The following is a 23999-nucleotide window of genomic DNA, read 5'->3' on the forward strand; positions in this document are numbered from 1 at the left end:
TTCTTTAACCACTCTTTGGTAGAACGACTTGTGTGCTTAGGGTCGTTGTCTTGCTGCATGGCCCACCTTCTCTTGAGATTCAGTTCATGGACAGATGTCCTGACATTTTCCTTTAGAATTCGCTGATATAATTCAGAATTCATTGTTCCATCAATGATGGCAAGCCGTCCTGGCCCAGATGCAGCAAAACAGGCCCAAACCATGATACTACCACCACCATGTTTCACAGATGGGCTAAGGTTCTTATGCTGGAATGCAGGGTTTTCCTTTCTCCAAGCATAACGCTTCTCATTTAAACCAAAAATTTCTATTTTGGTCTCATCCGTCCACAAAACATTTTTCCAATACCCTTCTGGCTTGTCCCCATGATCTTTAGCAAACTGCAGACGAGCAGCAATGTGCTTTTTGGAGAGCAGTGGCTTTCTCCTTGCAACCCTGCCATGCACACCATTGTTGTTCAGTGTTCTCCTGATGGTGGACTCATGAACATTAACATTAGCCAATGTGAGAGAGGCCTTCAGTTGCTTAGAAGTTACCCTGGGTTCCTTTGTGACCTCGCCAACTATTACACACCTTGCTCCTGGAGTGATCTTTGTTGGTCGACCACTCCTGGAGAGGGTAACAATGGCCTTGAATTTCCTCCATTTGTACACAATCTGTCTGACTGTGGATTGGTGGAGTCCAAATTCTTTAGAGATGGTTTGTAACCTTTTCCAGCCTGATGAGCATCAAAAATGCGTTTTCTGAGGTCCTTAGAAATCTCCTTTGTTTGTGCCATGATACACTTCCACAAACATGTGTTGTGAAGCTCAGACTTTGATAGATCCCTGTTCTTTAAATAAAACAGGGTGCCCACTCACACCTGATTGTCATCCCATTGATTGAAAACACCTGACTCTAATTTCACCTTCAAATTAACTGCTAATCCTAGAGGTTCACATACTTTTGCCACTCACAGATATGTAATATTGGGTCATTTTCCTCAATAAATAAATGACCAAGTATAATATTTTTGTCTCATTTGTTTAACTGGGTTCTCTTTATCTACTTTTAGGACTTGTGTGAAAATCTGATGTTTTAGGTCATATTTATGCAGAAATATAGAAAATTCTAAAGGGTTCACAAACTTTCAAGCACCACTGTATAATGCAGCTAACTCGAATTTAAATGGCCAAAAAAAAAAAAGAGAGAGGGAAAAAATTGACCTTTATGTTCGAGCACAGTTTCTCAGCACTGTTTTCTTGTCCCCCCCCCCAAAAAAAAAAACCCCTTCAAAGCACTGTGCCGACTTTCCTACACTACGTCATGAATGACATTTTACACCGAATATGAGAACAGACACCACTGGCTGAAATAATCCACTTCTCCTCAACTTTTACTAAGCACTCAAAATCCACTTTAAAGCCAAACTGCCTTTTCTTACGCATGAGTGTGAAGTTCATGGACTTGTGTGCTTGTTTGCACATGATTCAGCATCATGTTCTGTACTCCTGTACCTTTTGTGTAAATATCTCATCCACATGTTTGTGTACAGAAGCAAAATGTTCCCTGTCCAATTTGAGCAATAGTACAGATTTAACAATCAGGCTTGAATGCAGAGCCCCAGGGGATCCAACAATATATCTGCAAAACTACGGTACAAATGCACCGCTTTCTGTGGACTTCGAGACTCTATCCGGTCATATGGGCATGTGAAGATGAATATGAGGTTCAAATCACAGCTTATTATTCCAGACGTTATACTAAACTGAAACATCATTTCACTTTTAGCTGCATAGATTAAAAAAATAAAGTTTTCCCAAACCATACTCAGTTCAAGTTAACCAACGTAGCTAGCTAATGCATGTCACTTAAAACCAACTTGCTGGCGTTATGAAGGATGAACCTGGTAGCCTAAGTGCGTGAACACATCTGTGTGAGGTCATCATGGTCACCATTTAAACTCAGTAAACTTCTATGGCATATCTGATCAATTACAACTAAGTATTTTACTCATTTCTGTTTATTACGTACCATTCATATGAGCAAAGTGTGAAACAAAAATGGTCCCGTTATCGAGCCCTGAGGGACGCCGTACTGAAACCATGTTTGTGTGAACCTACCACTCTCCACTTGAGGATGTACTGAGTAATGCGGACTGACGCTGGTGGGTTCCACTGGATGGGGTGTGAGTTGGGCTGGTTTCCTGCCTCTGTGATGGTCACGCGTACTGGAACTAGTGGGATAAAGATATCGACAAGATTAGTATCAGGTTACAACTAACCTAGTTCGAAACTGGAGCTAGATTTATATTTAGCTGCCTTCTCAGATAATTATTAGATCCTGACAAAAGCTCTCTTTCTATATCATTCGTATTTTCTTTCTTTACTACCATACCCCAATTCTTTCCATCTTTCGTTTCACATTAACCCTTTCCTTTCCCAGTCTCCCCTCTTTCTGGCAAGTTTGAATTTGAGCAAAGTTTACCTGCATCTTTTTTCCTGTCCCAAAAAAAAAAAACCTTCACACACTTCAAAGCAACTTGTCCTTCAAGTCTACTTCCGGACAAAAATGTACTTTGTTTGGATAAATCAATCCCAAAAGTTTTTCTTCTTTTTTTAAATATCAGCTCAATCAACGAGACGTGGTGAAACAGTCTCCTTAACACAACTCTGAAGAAGTGATCAAAGGGGAAGGGTGTGAAGAAAGAAGGAACCACATGTCTAAATCCTTCTGGCTGACTTCAGAGTGTTCAGCCCCCATTTCAGGAAGGAGTTTTAAAAAAAAATGATTGGTCACCTGACCCTTTATACGATGTGTAAGACAAGCTTTGATGAATGTCTGGATACAGACTGACATGACTAAGGTCCGAACTGTAGATCAAAAGTGTTTGTCACATTTTCCACTCTCTAACCCCAAGAAAAGATTTTCCCCTTCTCTCTGAATCCAGCTTTTCCTCAAAAACACTAAAGGAAACTCTGAATGTTTTGTTTTGAAGTGTCAGACCTCGGTCTTTGCCTTTAACGATTTAATACACCAAGCTACATCCATCATCTGACAGCAGTAAAACTGGCAAGCTGCTACTTGATGTCATATACTCCATTACACCAAAATAAAACGCCCTTCTCTGTAGCATAAGTGTGTGTATCCGATTATAATCAGCTTGAGTAGGAAAAAAAAAAAAAAATGCAGTCGTAGCCGACCTTGCAAATCAGACACTCCTGAGACTGTTAGAATGGGTGTGGCTTAATAGTCTATTGTACATGCTTGATTGACAGCCCTCTGTTCGAGTGCCACTGTCGTAAGTGCTACGTAAGATTAGCCCCACCCATTTTACATCGAGACAGAAGACACTAATGCTGGTTATGTTCTATTAAGCCTCAGTGAAAAACAGTTCTGGATTTAACTTCCTGGTTCCTATAACACTTTCTATTTTTTTTTCCTCCAGTAAAAAAAAAAAAAATTTAATGAACCACAGTCTTGTTTGTTTAGCTAATGTTTCTTTTTCCCCTAAACATTATTTTTTGAGCCATTATTGTACACGCTGTAACTCACCCCTGGACTGAAGAGGCTCGCAGGCGTGTTCTCCGATAGCGTTTCCATAACAGGTACACCGATATTGGACGCCATGGCTCACTTTATCCCAAGTTTCACCGATCTGATAAAACACTTTCGTCTCGGCTTCTTGGCACTGATCTGGAGGTGAAGAAAATATTTATATTACGAAAGTGCAGATGTTCTTGTTTTCTCAAGCTGTCAAACTGGCTGGGAAACATCTGCACTGGCACATTTTCCAAAGAAGCGCTCAACTTCTCCCCGTCGGGAGTCCAGACAGCTGTGAGCTTTTATTCTCTGAAATGTTAGTAAAAAAAAAGTCAAAAAGAGGCACTTTTCAACCCAAGAGCCTTTGATCGGTGTGAAAATGTCTCCAGGCGGCAGAAAGGAAGAGAACGCATCTTACCGATAGCGTCGCATTTCCAGCGCCCGCGGCCCTGTCCGAAGCATGTACAGTTCATCAGGTAGCCCTCGTTGTGGCGTTTGTCAAATTTCTGGCCCACTTCATACGTGAGTCCGTCTACAATACACTGATCTGATGGATAAAAAAAAAAAAAAAAACACAACGTTACATTTTGTGTACGTTCAAAACAGTGGTATGGCGTGTACTTCAGAATTATAACTGGCACTTGATTTGAATTAACTACAGAAAAATATATTTAGATTTGTGTTTGGGGAGCCAATTAATTCATTTGAAGTCTTGGTCAAGGTACCTGTAGAATTAAATACAACATTCATATTCAGCAATTATTCACCACAGGTGAAGTGAATATCAGTGAATAATAACAGAGGCGAAGTCGAGGTCGATATTCACTGAGGCGGATAATTGTTTTAATATAAATACACAGGTGATTGTAAAAAAAAAAAAATCATATGAAAAAAATCTATTTCAAACTTTAAAAGCGGCATGTAAATGTAATAACGGCACGGCGCAGACTTGCGTCACTTATCTACACCGAGTCACATTAGATACTTTATTCTGAAACCGAAAAAATAAATCACAATTCCACCTTACCTTCGAATAGTTTTAGACCAAACTTGGTAGCATCTTTAGTGCTTTTAGGAACAGCATTTTCTTCCATTTTGAATTCTTCCTCACTTACGGCGACAAAGCGATCGGCTGCCATTTTGCCCAGTCGCTCGAGGTGATTATCGAGAAATATAGTCAGAATTTCTCAACCAATCAGCACGCGCAATTTCCTTTCGTCACCTCCGTATTTATATTAATTGTAGTTACTGAGTTATCGAAGTAAATAATCAAAGTTCCGGTTGTGGTAGTTACAGTTATATAAATAAATACGAAGCTTGCGTTAGTAGCTACTGCATAGCTACAAAAAGAGTATGCCATTTGGGTTACAGAAAGTTTGGGTTACAGAAACCATTGTGATAAACATGATTATTAAGAAAGAAAGAAATACAACCCCGATTCCAAAAAAGTTGGGACAAAGTATAAATTGTAAATAAAAATGGAATGCAATAATTTACAAATCTCAAAAACTGATTGTATTCACAATAGAACATAGACAACATATCAAATGCCGAAAGTGAGACATTTTGAAATTTCATGCCAAATATTGGCTCATTTGAAATTTCATGACAGCAACACATCTCAAAAAAGTTGGGACAGGGGCAATAAGAGGCTGGAAAAGTTAAAGGTACAAAAAAGGAACAGCTGGAGGACCAAACTGCAGCTCATTAGGTCAATTGGCAATAGGTCATTAACATGACTGGGTATAAAAAGAGCATCTTGGAGTGGCAGCGGCTCTCAGAAGTAAAGATGGGAAGAGGATCACCAATCCCCCTAATTCTGCGCCGACAAATAGTGGAGCAATATCAGAAAGGAGTTCGACAGTGTAAAATTGCAAAGAGTTTGAACATATTATCATCTACAGTGCATAATATCATCAAAAGATTCAGAGAATCTGGAAGAATCTCTGTGCGTAAGGGTCAAGGCTGGAAAACCATACTGGGTGCCCGTGATCTTCGGGCCCTTAGACGGCACTGCATCACATACAGGCATGCTTCTGTATTGGAAATCACAAAATGGGCTCAGGAATATTTCCAGAGAACATTATCTGTGAACGCAATTCACCGTGCCATCCGTCGTTGCCAGCTAAAACTCTATAGTTCAAAGAAGAAGCCGTATCTAAACATGATCCAGAAGCGCAGACGTCTTCTCTGGGCCAAGACTCATTTAAAATGGACTGTGGCAAAGTGGAAAACTGTTCTGTGGTCAGACGAATCAAAATTTGAAGTTCTTTATGGAAATCAGGGATGCCGTGTCATTCGGACTAAAGAGGAGAAGGACAACCCAAGTTGTTATCAGCGCTCAGTTCAGAAGCCTGCATCTCTGATGGTGTGGGGTTGCATTAGTGCGTGTGGCATGGGCAGCTTACACATCTGGAAAGACACCATCAATGCTGAAAGGTATATCCAGGTTCTAGAGCAACATATGCTCCCATCCAGACGACGTCTCTTTCAGGGAAGACCTTGCATTTTCCAACATGACAATGCCAAACCACATACTGCATCAATTACAGCATCATGGCTGCGTAGAAGAAGGGTCCGGGTACTGAACTGGCCAGCCTGCAGTCCAGATCTTTCACCCATAGAAAACATTTGGCGCATCATTAAACGGAAGATACGACAAAAAAGACCTAAGACAGTTGAGCAACTCGAATCCTACATTAGACAAGAATGGGTTAACATTCCTATCCCTAAACTTGAGCAACTTGTCTCCTCAGTCCCCAGACGTTTACAGACTGTTGTAAAGAGAAAAGGGGATGTCTCACAGTGGTAAACATGGCCTTGTCCCAACTTTTTTGAGATGTGTTGTTGTCATGAAATTTAAAATCACCTAATTTTTCTCTTTAAATGATACATTTTCTCAGTTTAAACATTTGATATGTCATCTATGTTCTATTCTGAATAAAATATGGAATTTTGAAACTTCCACATCATTGCATTCCGTTTTTATTGACAATTTGCACTTTGTCCCAACTTTTTTGGAATCGGGGTTGTATGAAATTTGGGTTACAGCAGTTATAAAATGATATATGCAGTTCAAGCTGTTTCAGCTATGTTAATAAATTAGAGATGAAAGTGGAGCAAAGAAAAAAACCCTGAACTTTTGAAAATCAAACTAAGATATGGGGGGGCAATGTACCCCGAAAATATTTTAATAACATAACACGCAAACCCCTGCCTTCTAGTGCATTTTAGTACTTATTTTCACCAAAACAAGTTCTAACTTTTAAGCCTTTTTCTTTCATGTAGATTAATGATTAACATGTCTAAAATATCATATTTAATTCCCCTAGTTAATGAGTAATTTTCAGGAGTGCGTTTAGAAAACGCGGTGATTTTCCTGCTACACAGTTCATTACTTTGAAAAAAAAATCAGACAGTTGAAGGTAAACTCAGCAAAATCCCAAAACAGTACTGTTAAAAAGTAAAGGTCTGTTAGAGTTTCTAAAGCTTTCAGGTTTCAATGTTGGGGACGTTGAGCCTCGTTTATCAATCTTTTAGTAGAGTTGTGTGTTTGCAGAAGCTAAAGTGAACTAAACATTTCCGATTTATGCGAGTTGAAGCCAATTGTTCACATTAGTTCATATTGTCTGTAAATTTAAACACACCAATGAATACCACATCTCATATAAATCCGGGGCGTAGTGTGTGTGTGTGTGTGTCACACACTGACTGGCAGCCTGAGTGCATTAGGCAGCTGGGCCATAGAAGGTTCACGCTGCACGCTACACGTTCACGTGAAGAACCGGACCCTGGGCCATTAAACTTCATGCTTGGATGTTCACGTGTTGCGTCTGTTCTACTTTGACCGAGTAACCAACAATATGGACTCTTCGGATGACGACGATTGCCTCATTCTGCTTTTACTGAGACAGAGGAAGAGAAAAAGGAACAGAATTTGGAGCTGAGAACACTTCCTTCTGAGAGAAACCCGTGGTGAATTTCACCGAACATTCTATAATCTGCTTGACAATCCCGATGAAGAACTATTTTTCAATTATACCATTCAATTATATTTTTTCTGAAGTTTTCCCCTGAAAGCATAGCGTTATCTCCCTAGACCCGTTCTGATTGGCTGGCGCGGCGGTGACCGCATGCATTGACTGGAATTTCCATCTTCACGCCTAGAAAAAAGTGTGCATGTTCATTTCACGCTTCACGCGTGAAGTGTGCAGCGTGCAACGTGAACGCCGTTCTATGGCCCAGAGCAAGTCATGCTACGTTTGTCCACTTTTCTTTACACGTGTGTAGCGTGTAGCGTGCAGCATGCAGCGTGCAGCATGAACCTTCTATGGCCCAGCTGCCTTATGTAACAAAAAATAATGACCATTGCTAGTTTTAGGCAGCTTAGAAACTGGCTCTTCCATTATTGCTGTTTCTTCCACGTTTTCTTGATGCTGTGTTCTAGAAACGGCACGAAAACTCAGCTTCGAAGCCACAAAATGCAACTTTGATGGAAAAAATATATAATAAATTGCTACCTCTCTTCACGTCAAAAGAAGGAGGAAAGTTTCGCTTGTGTTAGGACTAGGACTGTTTTGGCCTCTAGAGGCCGCTGTTATTTCCTTTTCATGTCGTGTTTATTTTGGCCTCTAGAGGCCGCCACTGTTCCTGTGTTTTGTGTTTGTGTTAATTGCCTAATTATCTTCACCTGTGTCCTTAATTAGTTTGTCTATTTATACCCCTGAGTTCAGTCCTCTTGTCACGGAGTCTTTGTGCTGTTATGTTTATCTCCAGTTTCCTTTGTACTGTGTTTTTTGATCTTCTTAGCTTTTGTATTTTTGCACTTTGCTTTTCTTTTGGATTTTACTCTTTGGTTTTTTTTTGTCTTTTGTTTTGCCCTGTATATAGTGTATATAGTTTAAATAAACCTTTTGATTCTTTTTCTACTTCCGCCTCACGCCTCTGCATTTGAGTCATCCCCCTGGTGGCCTAGTGGGGGTTTGCTGGATTATCACACCAACGAACCAGGTTCGAATCCCAGCAAAACCCTAACAGAAAGACTCCGTCATGACCGACTCAGCAGAGGCTGCTTCAACTGTCTACCCGGCCAACCTTCAGGGAATTATGGCAGCTTTGACACGCTTCGGAGCGACCATGGACGCTCATGGACGTACGCTCACCAGCCAACGTGAGGCCCTCGCTCGCCACGAGGAACTGCTTCAGCAAATTGGGAAAACCCTGGCACAGCTGACATCTCTGCCTGCATCTCCTGCTCCTGATCCAGTTCCTGCTCCTGATCCAGCTCCCACTCCTGCTCCAGTGCCTCCTGCAATGCTGCCTTCTTCACCTCGCGAACCCAGCCTTCCTGCACCACAGAGGTATGACGGCAAGCACAGTGAGTGCCGAGAGTTCCTTACTCAGTGTCAACTCACCTTTGAGCTTCAGCCTACCACCTACACTACGGATCGCCGCAAGATTGCCTTTGTGATCACCTTATTAGCTGGTAAGGCGCGAGCCTGGGCTACTGCTATCTGGCAAAGACAGGGACCTGAGTGCTTTGATTTCCAGCTGTTTTCTGAAGAGATGCTTCGGGTCTTCGATCAGGCAGACATCAGTACCGACGCAGCCCGAAAGCTCATGTCCATCCGGCAAGGAGGAAGCGTCGCAGATTACGCCATCTCGTTCCGAACACTCGCAGCAGTAAGTGGATGGAACGAGACTGCCCTGGTGTCAGCCTTCCACCATGGTCTGTCTGACCCCATCAAGGACGGTCTGGCCTCTATTGGATGCCCAAGTGACCTCGAAACCCTCATCTCACATGCTATTCGTCTGGATAACAGGATGAGAGAACGCCACCAAGCCTTGAGCCCCCCCAGCCTCCCTACCTCTACCTGGAGACCGTCTACCTCCTTCAGTGACTGTCCAGAACCCATGCAAGTGGGTCGTACTCGCCTCTCCGCATCTGAGAGGGAGCGCAGAAGGAGGGACAAGTGCTGCATCTACTGTGGCAAGCCTGGTCACTTCCGAGCATCATGTCCCGAACTCTTGGGAAAAGGACCGCCCCGTCCAGCCGAGGGAGGGTTGTGACGGGGCCTACCCTCTCTCCCGGACTCCCTGGCCAAGGAATCTACATCCCGGTCTCCATCTCCTGGGGTGAGTCTGTCCACTCTTGTCAAGCTTTGATAGACTCAGGGGCGGCTGGGAACTTTATGGATATTCACTTCGCCCAAAGCATCAATATTCCGACTGCACCTCTTGAAGTCCCACTGTCTGTGTCTGCCCTCGATGGCCAAGCGTTAGGTGATGGAAGAGTCACCCAAGTTACTTCTCCAGTTTTCCTCCAGTCTCAAGGTCACAAGGAAGAAATATCCCTGCACCTGATTCCTTCACCTGAGTTCCCAGTTATTCTAGGCCTTCCTTGGCTTACTCGCCACAACCCTCGCATAGACTGGGTAACAAGCCAGGTTGTGGAATGGGGCCCTGCATGCCATGCCTCTTGTCTGCTCTCTAGCTCTCCTGTGTCTCCTGCCGAGCCCCCTGATCTCACCGAGTTATCTCAAGTTCCCACAGAGTACTGGGATCTCAAGGAGGTATTCAGCAAGAGCAGGGCCGCCGTTCTTCCTCCGCACCGGGCCTACGACTGTGCCATCGACTTGCTCCCTGGGACTACCCCTCCTCGTGGCAGACTGTTTTCACTCTCTCAGCCAGAACGCAAGGCCATGGAGGAATACCTCAAAGATGCCCTGGTCTCTGGGTTTATTCGACCCTCCACTTCACCTGCTGGAGCCGGCTTCTTCTTTGTCGGCAAGAAGGATGGGGGGCTCCGACCATGTATTGATTACAGGGGCCTGAATAAGATCACTGTGCGCAACCGATATCCCCTTCCGCTGATGTCCACAGCTTTCGACCTGCTCCAAGGCGCCACCGTCTTCACCAAGTTGGACCTACGGAACGCATACCACCTCATCCGTATCCGACAGGGAGACGAGTGGAAGACTGCCTTTAACACCCCGTCTGGGCACTACGAATACCAGGTGATGCCCTTCGGACTCACCAACGCACCAGCTGTTTTTCAGGCCCTAATCAACGACGTCTTAAGGGACATGATTAACCTATACGTTTTTGTCTACCTCGACGACATCCTTATCTTTTCCAAGACCGTGCAGGAGCACCGCCACCATGTCCGCCAGGTTCTCCAGAGGCTGCTACAGAACAATCTGTTCGCCAAGGCCCAGAAATGCGAATTTCATGTTCCCGAGGTCTCCTTTCTGGGATTTATTGTACGGACAGGCCAACTCCAAATGGACCCTGCCAAGACCCTGGCCGTCCGGGATTGGCCTACTCCCAAGTCCGTTAAGGAGGTTCAGCGGTTCTTAGGATTCGCTAACTTCTACCGCAAGTTCATCAGGAACTTCAGTTCTGTGGCAGCACCCATGTCAGACCTCACCAAAGGGACAGGTGGATCTTATGGCTGGTCTCCTCAGGCAGAAAAGGCGTTCAAAGACCTCAAGGACCGCTTCTGCACGGCACCCATTCTGGTTCTCCCGGACACCTCCCAACCATTCATCGTGGAGGTGGACGCCTCGGACAGTGGTGTCGGCGCGGTGCTCTCTCAACGTTCGGAAGGAAAGCTGCACCCCTGCGCTTACTTCTCCCACCGCCTGAGTCCTGCTGAGTCCCGGTACGATGTGGGGGATCGAGAACTGCTAGCGGTCAAACTGGCCCTTGAGGAGTGGAGGCACTGGCTGGAGGGAGCACAACATCCATTCCTGGTTTGGACTGACCACAAGAACCTGGAGTACCTCCAGCAAGCCAAGAGACTGAACCCTCGACAGGCTAGGTGGGCCCTGTTTTTCAGTCGGTTTGACTTCACCCTCTCATACCGCCCCGGCTCCAAGAACACCAAACCTGACGCACTGTCCAGACTGTTCTCTGCCACTAACAGGGAGAATGAAGTCGGGCCTATTATCCCTGTGTCCCGGATTGTGGCCCCTGTCCGCTGGGGTATTGAGGAGGCTGTCCGACGAGCCCAACGCCAGGACCCCGGTCCTGGGACGGGGCCACCAGGCCTCTTGTACGTCCCACATCAAGCCCGGGCCAAGGTTCTCCAGTGGGGTCACTCTTCCCCTCTCACCGCCCACCCGGGAGCTCGGAGGACCCTGGACTTCCTGAAAAGACGCTTCTGGTGGCCTAACATGGAGAAGGAAGTAAGGTCATTTGTCCTGTCCTGTGAGGTTTGCACCAGAACCAAGAACCCACGACAGCGTCCCCAGGGTCTCCTGCATCCTCTGACCATTCCCCGGCGTCCCTGGTCCCACGTGGCAGTCGACTTTATCACGGGTCTCCCTGAGTCACAAGGTAACACGGTCATTTTGGTCTTAGTTGACAGATTCTCCAAGGCCTGCCGCTTCATACCACTGTGCAAACTCCCCTCTGCTCTTGAAACTGCGAAACTTTTGTTTAATCATGTCTTCCGAGTCTTTGGTCTTCCACAGGACATCGTCTCAGACCGAGGGCCCCAGTTCTCCTCCCGAGTGTGGCACGGGTTCTGCAAGGTCATCGGAGCCACTGCCAGCCTCTCCTCTGGGTTTCACCCACAGTCCAATGGTCAGACGGAGAGGCTCAACCAGGACCTGGAAACCACCCTGCGAGGCCTGGCTATGGATAACCCGACATCGTGGAGCACCTGGCTGCCATGGGCGGAGTACGCCCACAACACCCTGCAGTCATCGGCCACCAAGCTGTCGCCATTCCAGTGCCAATTCGGGTTCCAGCCACCTCTGTTCCCGGACCAGGAGGAGGACGCGGGGGTGCCCTCGGTCAACCAATATGTGAGACGGTGTCGCAAGACCTGGAGCAAGGTCAGGAAGACCCTCATACAGACCTCCAGAACCAACCAGACTCAGGCCAACCGCCATAGAAGACCTGCACACGCTTTCCGCCCTGGGCAGCGTGTTTGGCTGTCCACTAAGGACCTTCCACTGCGGGTGGAGAACCGCAAGCTTGCTCCTCGCTACATTGGCCCCTTCAAGGTGGTGCGCAGGGTGAACCCTGTCTCCTACCGGCTCCAGTTGCCCCGGACTCTGAGGATCAACCCCACTTTCCATGTTTCCCTGTTACGGCCCGTACTGACGTCTACGTATGCCCCTGCCCCTAGGAACCCCCCACCCCCCCGCATCTTCCAGGGGCAGACTGTGTTCACTGTGAATCGCCTGCTTGACTCCCGCCGGGTCCGCGGCGGGTTGCAATATCTGGTGGACTGGGAGGGCTATGGTCCTGAGGAGCGCTGCTGGGTTCCTGCTCGGGATGTCCTTGATAAAGAACTATGTCGGGACTTCCATTCGGCCCATCCGGATCGCCCTGGGAACGTCAGGAGACGCTCCTAGAGGGGGGGGGTCCTGTTAGGACTAGGACTGTTTTGGCCTCTAGAGGCCGCTGTTATTTCCTTTTCATGTCGTGTTTATTTTGGCCTCTAGAGGCCGCCACTGTTCCTGTGTTTTGTGTTTGTGTTAATTGCCTAATTATCTTCACCTGTGTCCTTAATTAGTTTGTCTATTTATACCCCTGAGTTCAGTCCTCTTGTCACGGAGTCTTTGTGCTGTTATGTTTATCTCCAGTTTCCTTTGTACTGTGTTTTTTGATCTTCTTAGCTTTTGTATTTTTGCACTTTGCTTTTCTTTTGGATTTTACTCTTTGGTTTTTTTTTGTCTTTTGTTTTGCCCTGTATATAGTGTATATAGTTTAAATAAACCTTTTGATTCTTTTTCTACTTCCGCCTCACGCCTCTGCATTTGAGTCATCCCCCTGGTGGCCTAGTGGGGGTTTGCTGGATTATCACACCAACGAACCAGGTTCGAATCCCAGCAAAACCCTAACAGCTTGTTTTGATGTGGCGAATTATTAACACGAGGAAATACTCGTAATTCGCGACTAAAAAGACTGCAGCTACACTGGCAGCTTGAACATGCTTTCTAGTACGATTGTGTTGCGCTTGCGCAGAACGGTGTCAGTCCTGCGCGCCTTAGCACGTGCACCTGAAGGCGCGCCTAACGAGCTCCGGCACGCGCACCGTTAACAAAGAACACCTGTCTTTAATCGATGAACTGTGTTTGGGCTATTTAAGGACCGCGCCCATGCAAGGACGATGCGAAGTATTACGCCTCATCTAGGAATGCGAAAAATCCGAAAAATAAATTTCTCCATTCGGAAAACCGGAGATTTTCAAGAGTTTTGTCAAATATCCGGATTTCCGGGTAAATCCGGAAGACTTTTATCCCTGATAAATACCAAGCTTGTTTTTTTAATCGATATAATTAGATACAAAAGTTTAAAATATGGTAGCTATAGAAATAAATACAGTAAGTGCAATTTTTTGGGTGAACTAACCACAAAACAAACTAAATTCAGTAGCTACAGAATTAAGTCATGTATAACATTTGTGTTAAGGTAGCTACGAATGCTGATTGAATGAGGTATGGGTTATGTTAGTGACAATCAATTTAAATACAGAATACGATTTGGGTTTTGCACCTAGAAGCTGTGAGTGGGCGATGCAACTCCACTCGCCCCGGCCGTTACCAAGACACCTGCAGCGCATCAAGTGACCCAAGGTGTCATGCCGCTTGTCCCACTCATCCCCCACACGGTACATCACATCATTTACTGTGCAGATTTCCTCATGAGCTGGAAAATACAAGAAACAAGATCAACTGTGAGCTACTGCTCACTTATGTATACCCACGCGCCCGCTTATATCAGAATGCACGCAATCAAAAGAACAGGACACTTATTATGAATGCTGACTTCAATAAATAATTAAACCTGAAACAAGTAAGTGAAGAGCATCGTTCTCCCCAGGGATTTCAAACAGCATCCTGGTAAACTCATTCTGAAATAGCGTCAAAATCCACCCTGTATGTTTTGTAGATACATTCAGTCGGTAAACAGGAAGTCGATGTGCGACAGACCTGAAAATGGTACACACGGTATAGAACCCCAAGCTGAAGCTCGGTACCAAATATCAAGCGGTTGTGATTTGTAGTTGGTGAGAAATGTGTTACGAATAGTTTGTAAATCCACGCTACATGTTTCATAAATACATTCAGTCAGTAAACAGGAAGTCGATGTGCGACAGACCTGAAAACGGTATACATGGTATAGAACACCAAGCTGAAGTTTGCTACCGAGTAACAAGTGGCTATGATTTGTGGTTGCTGAGAAAAAGGGTGTTTCGGACGGACAGATAGAGGTAAAAAACCATAATAATTCCAATTACTATATACTAATAGTTACAGTGAGCTCAAACAAGTGTCTCTGGGTTTATGTGGGGTTGAATCAGGGATAAGTCTGATGTATAGTCAGGCTTAGGCTTTGAGTTTGACAGGGTTTAATAAGGATTTAGTAAGAATACAGTCAGGATTTAGTTTAGGTTCAACCAAGATTTCGTCAGTGTTCATTCTGGGTGTAATCTGGATCCAATCAGGTTTACTGAGTTTCATCTGGAGTTAGGAACATTGTCAGAATTTAGTCTGGGATATAAAACGGGTATTAGTTACTTATTAGTTATGCATTTAGTTACTCTTTCGTCTGGGATTACTTAGTCATAATTGTAATTAATAAACTGTATGTCAGTACAGTAATTTGAGAAGATTCCTGTGGGATATGAGGATTGTTCAGTCAACTATCAACTGTGTGTGTGTGTGTATTAGATTCTGACCTCATTCTATCCAAATCTCAGCATATTCTCTTTAAAAAAAGGTTAGATCATGTAGCTCTGTCCAAGGCACTTACAAATCAGCGACTAGTTATTAAGCACTCATAAAGACTCCCTCTCATAATGACATCACCCTTAAATCTTGCACTCGGGTTTTGACAGGACTCCAGTGCGGCTGGCTTCATGAAAAAACTATTCGCATCTATAAAACTAAACCTCATGGCAGAGATTCAGACAGAAAAGATGAATCAGTGCAATGGTGCCCCAGCTGTGTCCCAGCATGCCTGTTAGAGTGTGTACTTACCGTAAATCCAGTCTAAACCAAACATACTGCCTTTATGCAGGTAAACTGTGTATGGCCATCTCTGAGCATCCACGGTTACCCTATACTGGTTAAAAACAGGACGTGGTAGTGGACTCGACGTACCTGCCATGGGACAGAATCCGTAGCGTCGGTCATCATCGTAGCTTGCTGTAGTGCCACACCACTTCATCCCATCGCGTCGGCCGTCGCCTGTGCAGTCTGTGTAATTACGGCCGTTGTACAGGAAGGGAAACTGGCATAGCGCGCCATTAGAGTTTCCACCCCGAGTTATCACTATCACTGCAAGGAAAGTATAAAGCATCACTGTAAAAAAAAAACTTCAATATACTGCATCTTATCATCAAATATTATCAGTGATTATTAGCTAAATATTCACAACATCTCCAAAGACAGTTCAACTTTTACTAAAGATAGCATTAACTGACCGACTATATGAAAATATATACAAGATAATGTGGGATTTCATCCAAAAGAGAGCAACCTGGGTTAAAAAAAAAAAGTTCAGCTGGAATCCCAAACCTCAGAGTTTAAGTCAGTTCCCAAAATTAAGGGTCCATTTTAAATCAAACGATAATTGTAAGTGGGTCCAGTTTCAGTGGTATCCCAAAGTTTTATCCCAGTGCTGGAATTTTTAGTTCAATCCTAAAACTGGGCTGTTGGGTTCAATCCTAAAGATGGGACTTTGGGCTAAAAAATAGGACTTTGGGTTGAATCTCAAAGATAAGGAATTTGATATTCAGGACCTTGTGGTTTAAAAAAAAAACAACTTCCATTTAATCTCAAAGGTTTGATTTTGCATTAAGTTCCAAAGTTCAAACTCTGTATTAAAGCTACAAGTTTAGGTCCAATCCCAAATCTGGGACTTCAGGTCCCTTCACAGAGCTACCGTAGGACCTAATGTCCAATCCTAAAGCTGTGACATAAGCGCCAAACCCAATATCCCGTCTTGGGATTCCCAGCTTTCAGATTGGGATTGAACACAAAGTCCTATCTCAATCCCAAAAGCTTTAGCTCCAATTATAAACCTCGACTCTTTATACCCAACCAAGGCCAGGGTTTCAATGGTTAAAGAGTGGGTAAAGAGTTTTGGTAGTATTCCAAAGCTGGGACTTTAGGTCCAATCCCAAAAGCTGAGACTTTTATGTTCAGTAGCAAAGCTGTGAAATTAGAGCCAGTACCAAATCTGAAATGTCAGTTCTAGTCCCCAAGCTGTGATTCAGGGCCCAACATCAACATTCAGGGCCCAGTGATTCAGGGCCCAACATCAACACCTTCAAAATGACCCTTAAACAGTGGCTGAAAATAAGCCAGACTTGCTCCCATTAATGATCTTAATTTCCAGGTGTATATTGTGAACTTGGTTTTACTTTCTGTACTTTTGTATGTATTTTGTGTTTGTGATGTATGAGTATAATGTCTGCATGTTTTACAATGTTGTATTGTTTGTTTTTTGTTGCTTGGTTTATGATACCTGCCTTAGGACAACGGATGAAATTTAGCAATTATGCTAACTCCGGCATATTTATATTGATGTTTTTTACTGATGTATTGATTAATGTGCAATGTCCTAATCAAATAAATGGAATAAAATAAAAATAAAAATCCAAAACTTGATCTTGCTGGATCAATTACTTATTTAATTACGCTAAGAATTTTGGTAAAAGACCAAAGCTGTAATTTTATGGCCAATCCTAATCAATGTGGCACTCAAGATTCAAATTCCAAAGCTAAAAGTATGTATCTATAGCATTTAAATCACTCACAATGAGTCCTGGGTTAAAAACCAGAGAAACAAGTTTATGGGCAATAACAAAAACTACAAGTTTAGATTAAATCCCAAACCTACCGTCTGAAATCTCATTATTTCAGTCTTAGATCAGGTCTGGGTTCAAACCCACAGCTATAAATTCAGGTTAAATCCAGTTTTACAGAAGTTTAAATGTTTAATCATTGTTCTACTTACAGTTCCTCTGAGTACAAAAAGAGTACTGCTGATCTGCGTCGTAGTTGGAGGTGGTGCTGCACCACAGCTGCCCATCAGTTCGGCCTTCAGAGATGCAAGAGTAGTATGTTTTTCTATCAAACACGAAAGGGAACACACACGGCTGCCCGTTGGAGTTTCCGCCGTACACATGAGCCTGCCCGGCTGCGTGCGCACACAAAAATTAGGGGAATTCAAAATGTGAGCCAATACTGAAGCTTCCATGACAGCAAGTCATAAAACTTCAGCAGATTTCACTCCATCAAAACAAAATGCAAGCTTCTGGATGAGGTTTAATAGGTTTTTAGTGTTTACTGCATCATATCTGAAATGTGTGTATTTCACTGTTATTATTCACTCCAAAATGACTTCAACATCACCTGTGTAATAGTTATGTCCCTTGTTAGTTAGTGAAACTAAGCCAAAAACAGAAAAATATATATATATACACAGGTGTCGCCTGATAATCGGAGCGGATATTCAGCATTTTTCAGATGATCAGAATCTGCACTTGAACTTGTTTCCTTGCAGATAAAAACATATTTTGTTGTGCATATGCATAGAAAAAAAAAAATAAATCAGTCGACCCCTAGTTTGAAAATTGTAACAGAACTGTTATGATGATGAAGTGAAGCTAAAATTTAGACCTACCCCATTCTTCGCAGCTGATGCCTCCGTTAATGCAGGTACAAACCATCTGCTGGCTGCCCTGTGTTTGGACCCAGTGCATGCCGTTGTAGTAGATGATGCCAGATTGGGTTTGACACGCGCCAGCCTCAGGAGCCTCGATCTGAATGGACACCTGCTCAGTGGTGGGTCTGACCTGAGAAGATCCTGAGCCTGAACCTATCAGTGAACACAGCCGGGGTAAGAACAAACAGCAGGGGGGAAAATGTTAGCATAGCACTGGAAAGCTCCACCGTACATGCAAACAGTCAAATTAACCAAAAAGAAGGATTAAAAAAAAAAAAACCTTCGGGGAAAAATGTTGCTTGATTAAACATGTCTTGTAAATGATATAATACATTTGACTAAATAGAAAGCAATGCAGTTAAAGAATTAAAACAATACAGAATTATAATAGAGAAAAAGTTATTGTATAATTATAAAGTAGACTGTAATTTTTATTCAATTTAAGTCACCTTAGAAAGTCGCCAAACTTTCAGATCCATGTGTGGAGCGCATTTTAAATCAAATTTTGAAAATTACTAAATTATTTTACAATAAATTCTACGCATAAAAAAAATGACATAATTACAACAATTTAAATACATCATTATTAAATAATAATTACAATTATGAAAAACTAATTACATAAATTAAAAAAAAAAAAAAATCAAGTAATGCCCAGGTGGAAAAAAAATACCCAGGAAAAACTGAAGAATTAAACTTTTTTTAAATAAAAAAAAAAACAAACTTTAAGCCCTTGGCGCCGGACCTTTTAAATATTGCTCCTCCATGAACAATGATGTAATGGCTGCTATGACAAAATAAATGTGACAGAAAACAGAATCCAGGGACACATGTCTGCCCGGGGGCATTTTGAGTTATTGACAGATTCAGAAAGTACAGTTTCTAAGCTTTCCAATGGTGCCTTCCATGTGGAGATCTGACAATATTTGAAGAATGTGTGGCCTTTTGAAAGTGTATACTTCTTAAAACAGAAAAGGGAGAAAATCGCCCGCAAAGTTTTCCATCTCAGCTACTCTGGGTGTAGGGCGGGCACAGAATGGTGCTCATTTGCATGACATTAAGGAAAGCCCCACCCCCTACGAGCTAGCACGATACTACTTTCATGTAACAAAGATCACCACGTCAATTTTCCTTCCATGCAAAGTATGCCCAACACAATTATGAAGTACAAAAATAAGTCCTAAAGTATACTTTAACGTTTTGTGGTTGAAAAATTACTCACACCGTAAGAAAGAAAGATAGCACGATGATGACACAACTAACACAACGCTAGTTTCATGTACCGGTAAAGCCTCGGTCACAACCGGCTGTACAGTACGTGCTCCTACGGCCGGTCTACACGCAAGAAACGCACGGAGGGCACGCATGAAACGCACGAGAGCGCGCGTGTGACGTGATGATTTTCGAGCCGCAGACCGGCCGCAGAGGTTCTTTGTCATGTCAAACAAACTCTACGGGCGCTTACGTTTTTTTCAGGTTGCAAGACAAACTTACGGCCAACACGCGTCTTTCTCCACGAACAAAAAAAAAAAAAACCGCAGCGATTTGGGAAACGCCAAAAATCGCACGGCCAAAAAAATCGTATGTCCACAACACTCTCCGTTACATGCAAAAATAACCACATAGCCTTAGATTAATAAACTCACCCCATCAGAAAGAGAAACGGCGCCTTGCACACACCAATGCCTCCGATGGAATGTAATCCTAGAACGGTCCGTGTATCATCCGATCATTCAAGTATTCCATTCAATCTGGAAAACGAGGTTGCGTTTTTTTTTTGTTAGAAATGGTTATCTCCGATGTAAATACCGTGTGTCTGTTTGCTTCGCGGTGTTTCAGCTCCTCTGCGCTCTGTTTAGCTTGCTCATTCCATAGTGAAATCACACACCTGTATGCAGCTAAGTAGCCACGAGCTCAGCTCGTATCATACAGCTGATTCGCGAAAAAAAAAAAAAAAGACTTAAATCATCATGTGAATGGCTCATATGGTAATTTACCCACACCCCCCAGCAGGCTACAGTCCTGACAAAAACGAGACAATTTGCAACAAAAAATGTATGCTTTTCCAACAAAACAATCTATTATCTGAAATACTGATTGCATTCTTCAAGATCTCAACTTGCACATGATGGAAAAAAACAAAAATCACAAATTTCGAAAAAAAAAAAAAAAAGCTTCTTTTGCGATTATCTCGGATTCGTTTCGGCCGACATACGTCCCTGGATTAGGTGAGCGGTCACAAATACCTTGAAAACAAAGAAATTGTCTTACAATAATTATTGCACTCTAGCCAATCAGATGCTGGTAAGAATGAATCCTTTCTTTTGATTGGTTGCTTTTTACTGCCTTGTAACGCAACGACCTCAGTCAGATTGAAAATGGAGTCTTCGAGTAAGCGACCACATACACGATTTACAGCAGAAGAAGTGGCGGGAATTGTTATGAATGATTGTAGTGGTGATGAAAGTAGCAGAGATGGTGAAACTGGTGGTCTTTCAAGCGAAGAAGAGTTCGATTTAACTCTTCTTCTTCTGGCTGCTCTCGATTAGGGGTCGCCACAGCGGATCTTTCATCTCCATTGCTCCCTGTCTTCTGCATCCTTCTCTACCACACCTGCCACTTTCATGTCCTCTCTCACCACATCCATGCATCTCCTCGTTTTCGTTTGCCTGGCAGCTCCATCCTCAACATTCTCCTTCCAACATGCTCTGCATCTCTTCTCAGGATGTGCCCAAACCATCTCAGTCTCATCTCTCTTAGCTTCATTCCCAAGCTCTCCACATGTGCTGTCCCTCTGATGTGCTCGTTCCTTATCCTGTCCAACCTCCCATCGCAAACCTTAACATCCAACTCTGCCTCCTGTCTCTTCGTTAAGGGTCTCCAATCCATACATCACAGCTGGTCTCACTACTGTCTTATGCTGTGTTCACACACACAGGTACGATAGTGGTATAACTGTATCGATACAAAGTATACCGGTACAGTTTAGTGCATCTGTCCACACTAGCGAGAAATGTTTGTGGTTTTCTTTCATGGTAGTTGAAATGCGCGTGCGCGAAATGTTTCCGTGGTTACCGAGTAACTTCCTTCCGAGAATATATGGCATCCGTTATTTCGAGATCTTGAGAGAACAAAACAATTATTTCATGATCTCAGTTGGATCACTGTATCTCCGTCGGTAGAGATGAAGCCGGGCCAGTCTTCTGCGGAGGTGCCGCGGACTAATTTTGAAATTACCCCTTATTAAAATACTTAATGCAATCTCTCCCTGTGTCAACCCCTGATCAAAATATTGCCTTATTAGGTGATCGATTATTCCAGACATTCTAATGACCAAAGTTGCGTCTATACAGAATGAGAAATAGCCCCAAAGTCAGCATATCACAAGTCTCTTGGCGCACCTGAATGAACCATTTCTCAGCTGTTTACTCGAGATCATGAAATAACGGTTTTGTTTTCTCGAGATCCTGAATTAATTATGTCGTTATCTCGGGATAACAAGGTGAATAAAAAAAAAAAAAAGGATTATATGAAGGGCCTCTCTCGGCTTCCGTACGGATGAAACAACGTCTGTGTGCTTTTTGTTGTTAATGTACAGTCTGTATTTCTGGTGGTCATTTATTCAGTTGAATCGTATAAAACGCGCGAGGCAGTTGAGAAAGAAACAAACGAATCTCCGTTCTTCACTATTTTATTCAGCGAAGACATCGATTGAGGTGTGTGACTTTGCGCATGCGCATTATATTTGTATCGATACAGAACCGCTTCATCTGTCCACACTACAGCGAAGCGCTACAGTACCGATACAGTTATACCGCTACAGTACCGGTATAGTTGCTAGTGTGGACAGGTGTTGCGGTACGAAAGTAGTTTCGTATCGGTACAAAATCCCTAGTGTGGACAGGGTAATATACACTTTTGCTGGGACACAAATGACTCCCGAAATCCTTCTCCAACTGCTCCACCCTGCCTGCACTCTCTTTCTCACCTCACTATCGTTGACCCCAGGTACTTGAATTCACCAACTTTCTTTACGTCTACTCCTCGCATCTTCACCACACTCTCATTGATGCACATGTATTCTGGTTTGCTCCTGCTCACCTTCATTCCAATGCATACCTCCATCTCTCCAAACCCAACTCAACCTCCTTTCTACTTTCACCACATATCACAATATCATCCGCAAACATCATGTTCCATGGTGACTCTTGCCTCGCTTCGTCCGTCAAGCTATCCATCACTATGGCAAACACGAAAGGACTCAAAGCAGATCCTTGATGAAGCCCCACCTTCACCTTGAACCATTCAGTTGTTCCAACTGCACACCTCACTGCTGTTTCACTGTTCTCATACATGTCTTGTACCACTCTAATATACTTCTCATTCACTCCACTCTCTCATACAATACCATAACTCATCTCTCGGCACTCTATCGTATGCCTTCTCCAGGCCTACAAACACACAGTGTATCTTTCTCTGGCCTTCTCTGTACTTCTCCATTAACATTCTTAAAGCAAAAATTGCATCCGACGTGCTCTTTCTTGGCATAAACCCGTACTGCTGTTCACCAAGGTACTATTAATAAATAAATAAATATCTATAAATACTACCAAACATAGTGCGGCTGTTGAGCTTATTTGTGACGCCTCACCGAATCCAGGGACACATGTCGGCCGAAACAAATCCGAGATAATCGCAAAAGAAGCTTTTTTTTTTTTCGAAATTTGTGATTTTTGTTTTTTTCCATCATGTGCAAGTTGAGGGCGGCACGGTGGTGTAGTGGTTAGCGCTGTCGCCTCACAGCAAGAAGGTCCTGGGTTTGAGCCCCGTGGCCGGCGAGGGCCTTTCTGTGTGGAGTTTGCATGTTCTCTCCGTGTCCGTGTGGGTTTCCTCCGGGTGCTCCGGTTTCCCCCACAGTCCAAAGACATGCAGGTTAGGTTAACTGGTGACTCTAAATTGACCGTAGGTGTGAATGTGAGTGTGAATGGTTGTCTGTGTCTATGTGTCAGCCCTGTGATGACCTGGCGACTTGTCCAGGGTGTACCCCGCCTTTCGCCCGTAGTCAGCTGGGATAGGCTCCAGCTTGCCTGCGACCCTGTAGAAGGATAAAGCGGCTACAGATAATGAATGAATGAATGAATGTGCAAGTTGAGATCTTGAAGAATGCAATCACTATTTCAGATAATAGATTGTTTTGTTGGAAAAGCATACATTTTTTGTTGCAAATTGTCTCGTTTTTGTCAGGACTATAGCCTGCTAGGGGGTGTGGGTAAATTACCATATGGGCCATTCACATGATGATTTAAGTCTTTTTTTTTTTTCGCGAATCAGCTGTATGATACGAGCTGAGCTTGTGGCTACTTAACTGCATACAGGCATGTAATTTCACTATGGAATGAGTTACTAAACAGAGCGCAGAGGAGCTGAAACACCGCGAAGCAAACAGACACACGGTATTTACATCGGAGATAACCATTTCTAGCAAAAAAAACCGCAACCTCGTTTTCCAGATTGAATGGAATACTTGAATGATCGGATGATACACGGACCGTTCTAGGACTACATTCCATCGGAGGCATTGGTGTGTGCAAGGCGCCGTTTCTCTTTCTGATGGGGTGAGTTTATTAATCTAAGGCTGTGTGGTTATTTTTGCATGTAACGGAGAGTGTTGTGGTTTGGTTAAGCCTAGGTCACAACCGGACGTACGATTTTTTGGCCGTGTGATTTTTGGCGTTTCCCAAATCGCTGCGTGTTTTTTTTTTTGTTCACGGAGAAAGACGCGC

At 43.6% G+C, this 23999-nt stretch overlaps 1 protein-coding gene across 5 annotated transcripts in view; it reads right to left on the reverse strand.

Moving 5' to 3' along the window:
* The window catches only part of fn1b (fibronectin 1b), a 129527-nt gene that overhangs the window by 62427 nt on the left and 43101 nt on the right, over window positions 1-23999 (reverse strand). For all 5 annotated transcript variants that reach the window (XM_060898458.1, XM_060898457.1, XM_060898460.1 and 2 more), the window contains 7 exons: window positions 18175-18369; window positions 17506-17688; window positions 15645-15821; window positions 14035-14187; window positions 3941-4069; window positions 3535-3675; window positions 2103-2215 (listed from right to left, as the gene is read on the reverse strand). In XM_060898458.1, coding sequence (XP_060754441.1) covers window positions 2103-2215; window positions 3535-3675; window positions 3941-4069; window positions 14035-14187; window positions 15645-15821; window positions 17506-17688; window positions 18175-18369 — 1091 coding nt within the window. The remainder of the gene's footprint in view (window positions 1-2102; window positions 2216-3534; window positions 3676-3940; window positions 4070-14034; window positions 14188-15644; window positions 15822-17505; window positions 17689-18174; window positions 18370-23999) is intronic.

The sequence above is a fragment of the Neoarius graeffei genome, chromosome 18, assembly GCF_027579695.1.
Source record: "Neoarius graeffei isolate fNeoGra1 chromosome 18, fNeoGra1.pri, whole genome shotgun sequence".
NCBI classification, from domain to species: domain Eukaryota; kingdom Metazoa; phylum Chordata; class Actinopteri; order Siluriformes; family Ariidae; genus Neoarius; species Neoarius graeffei.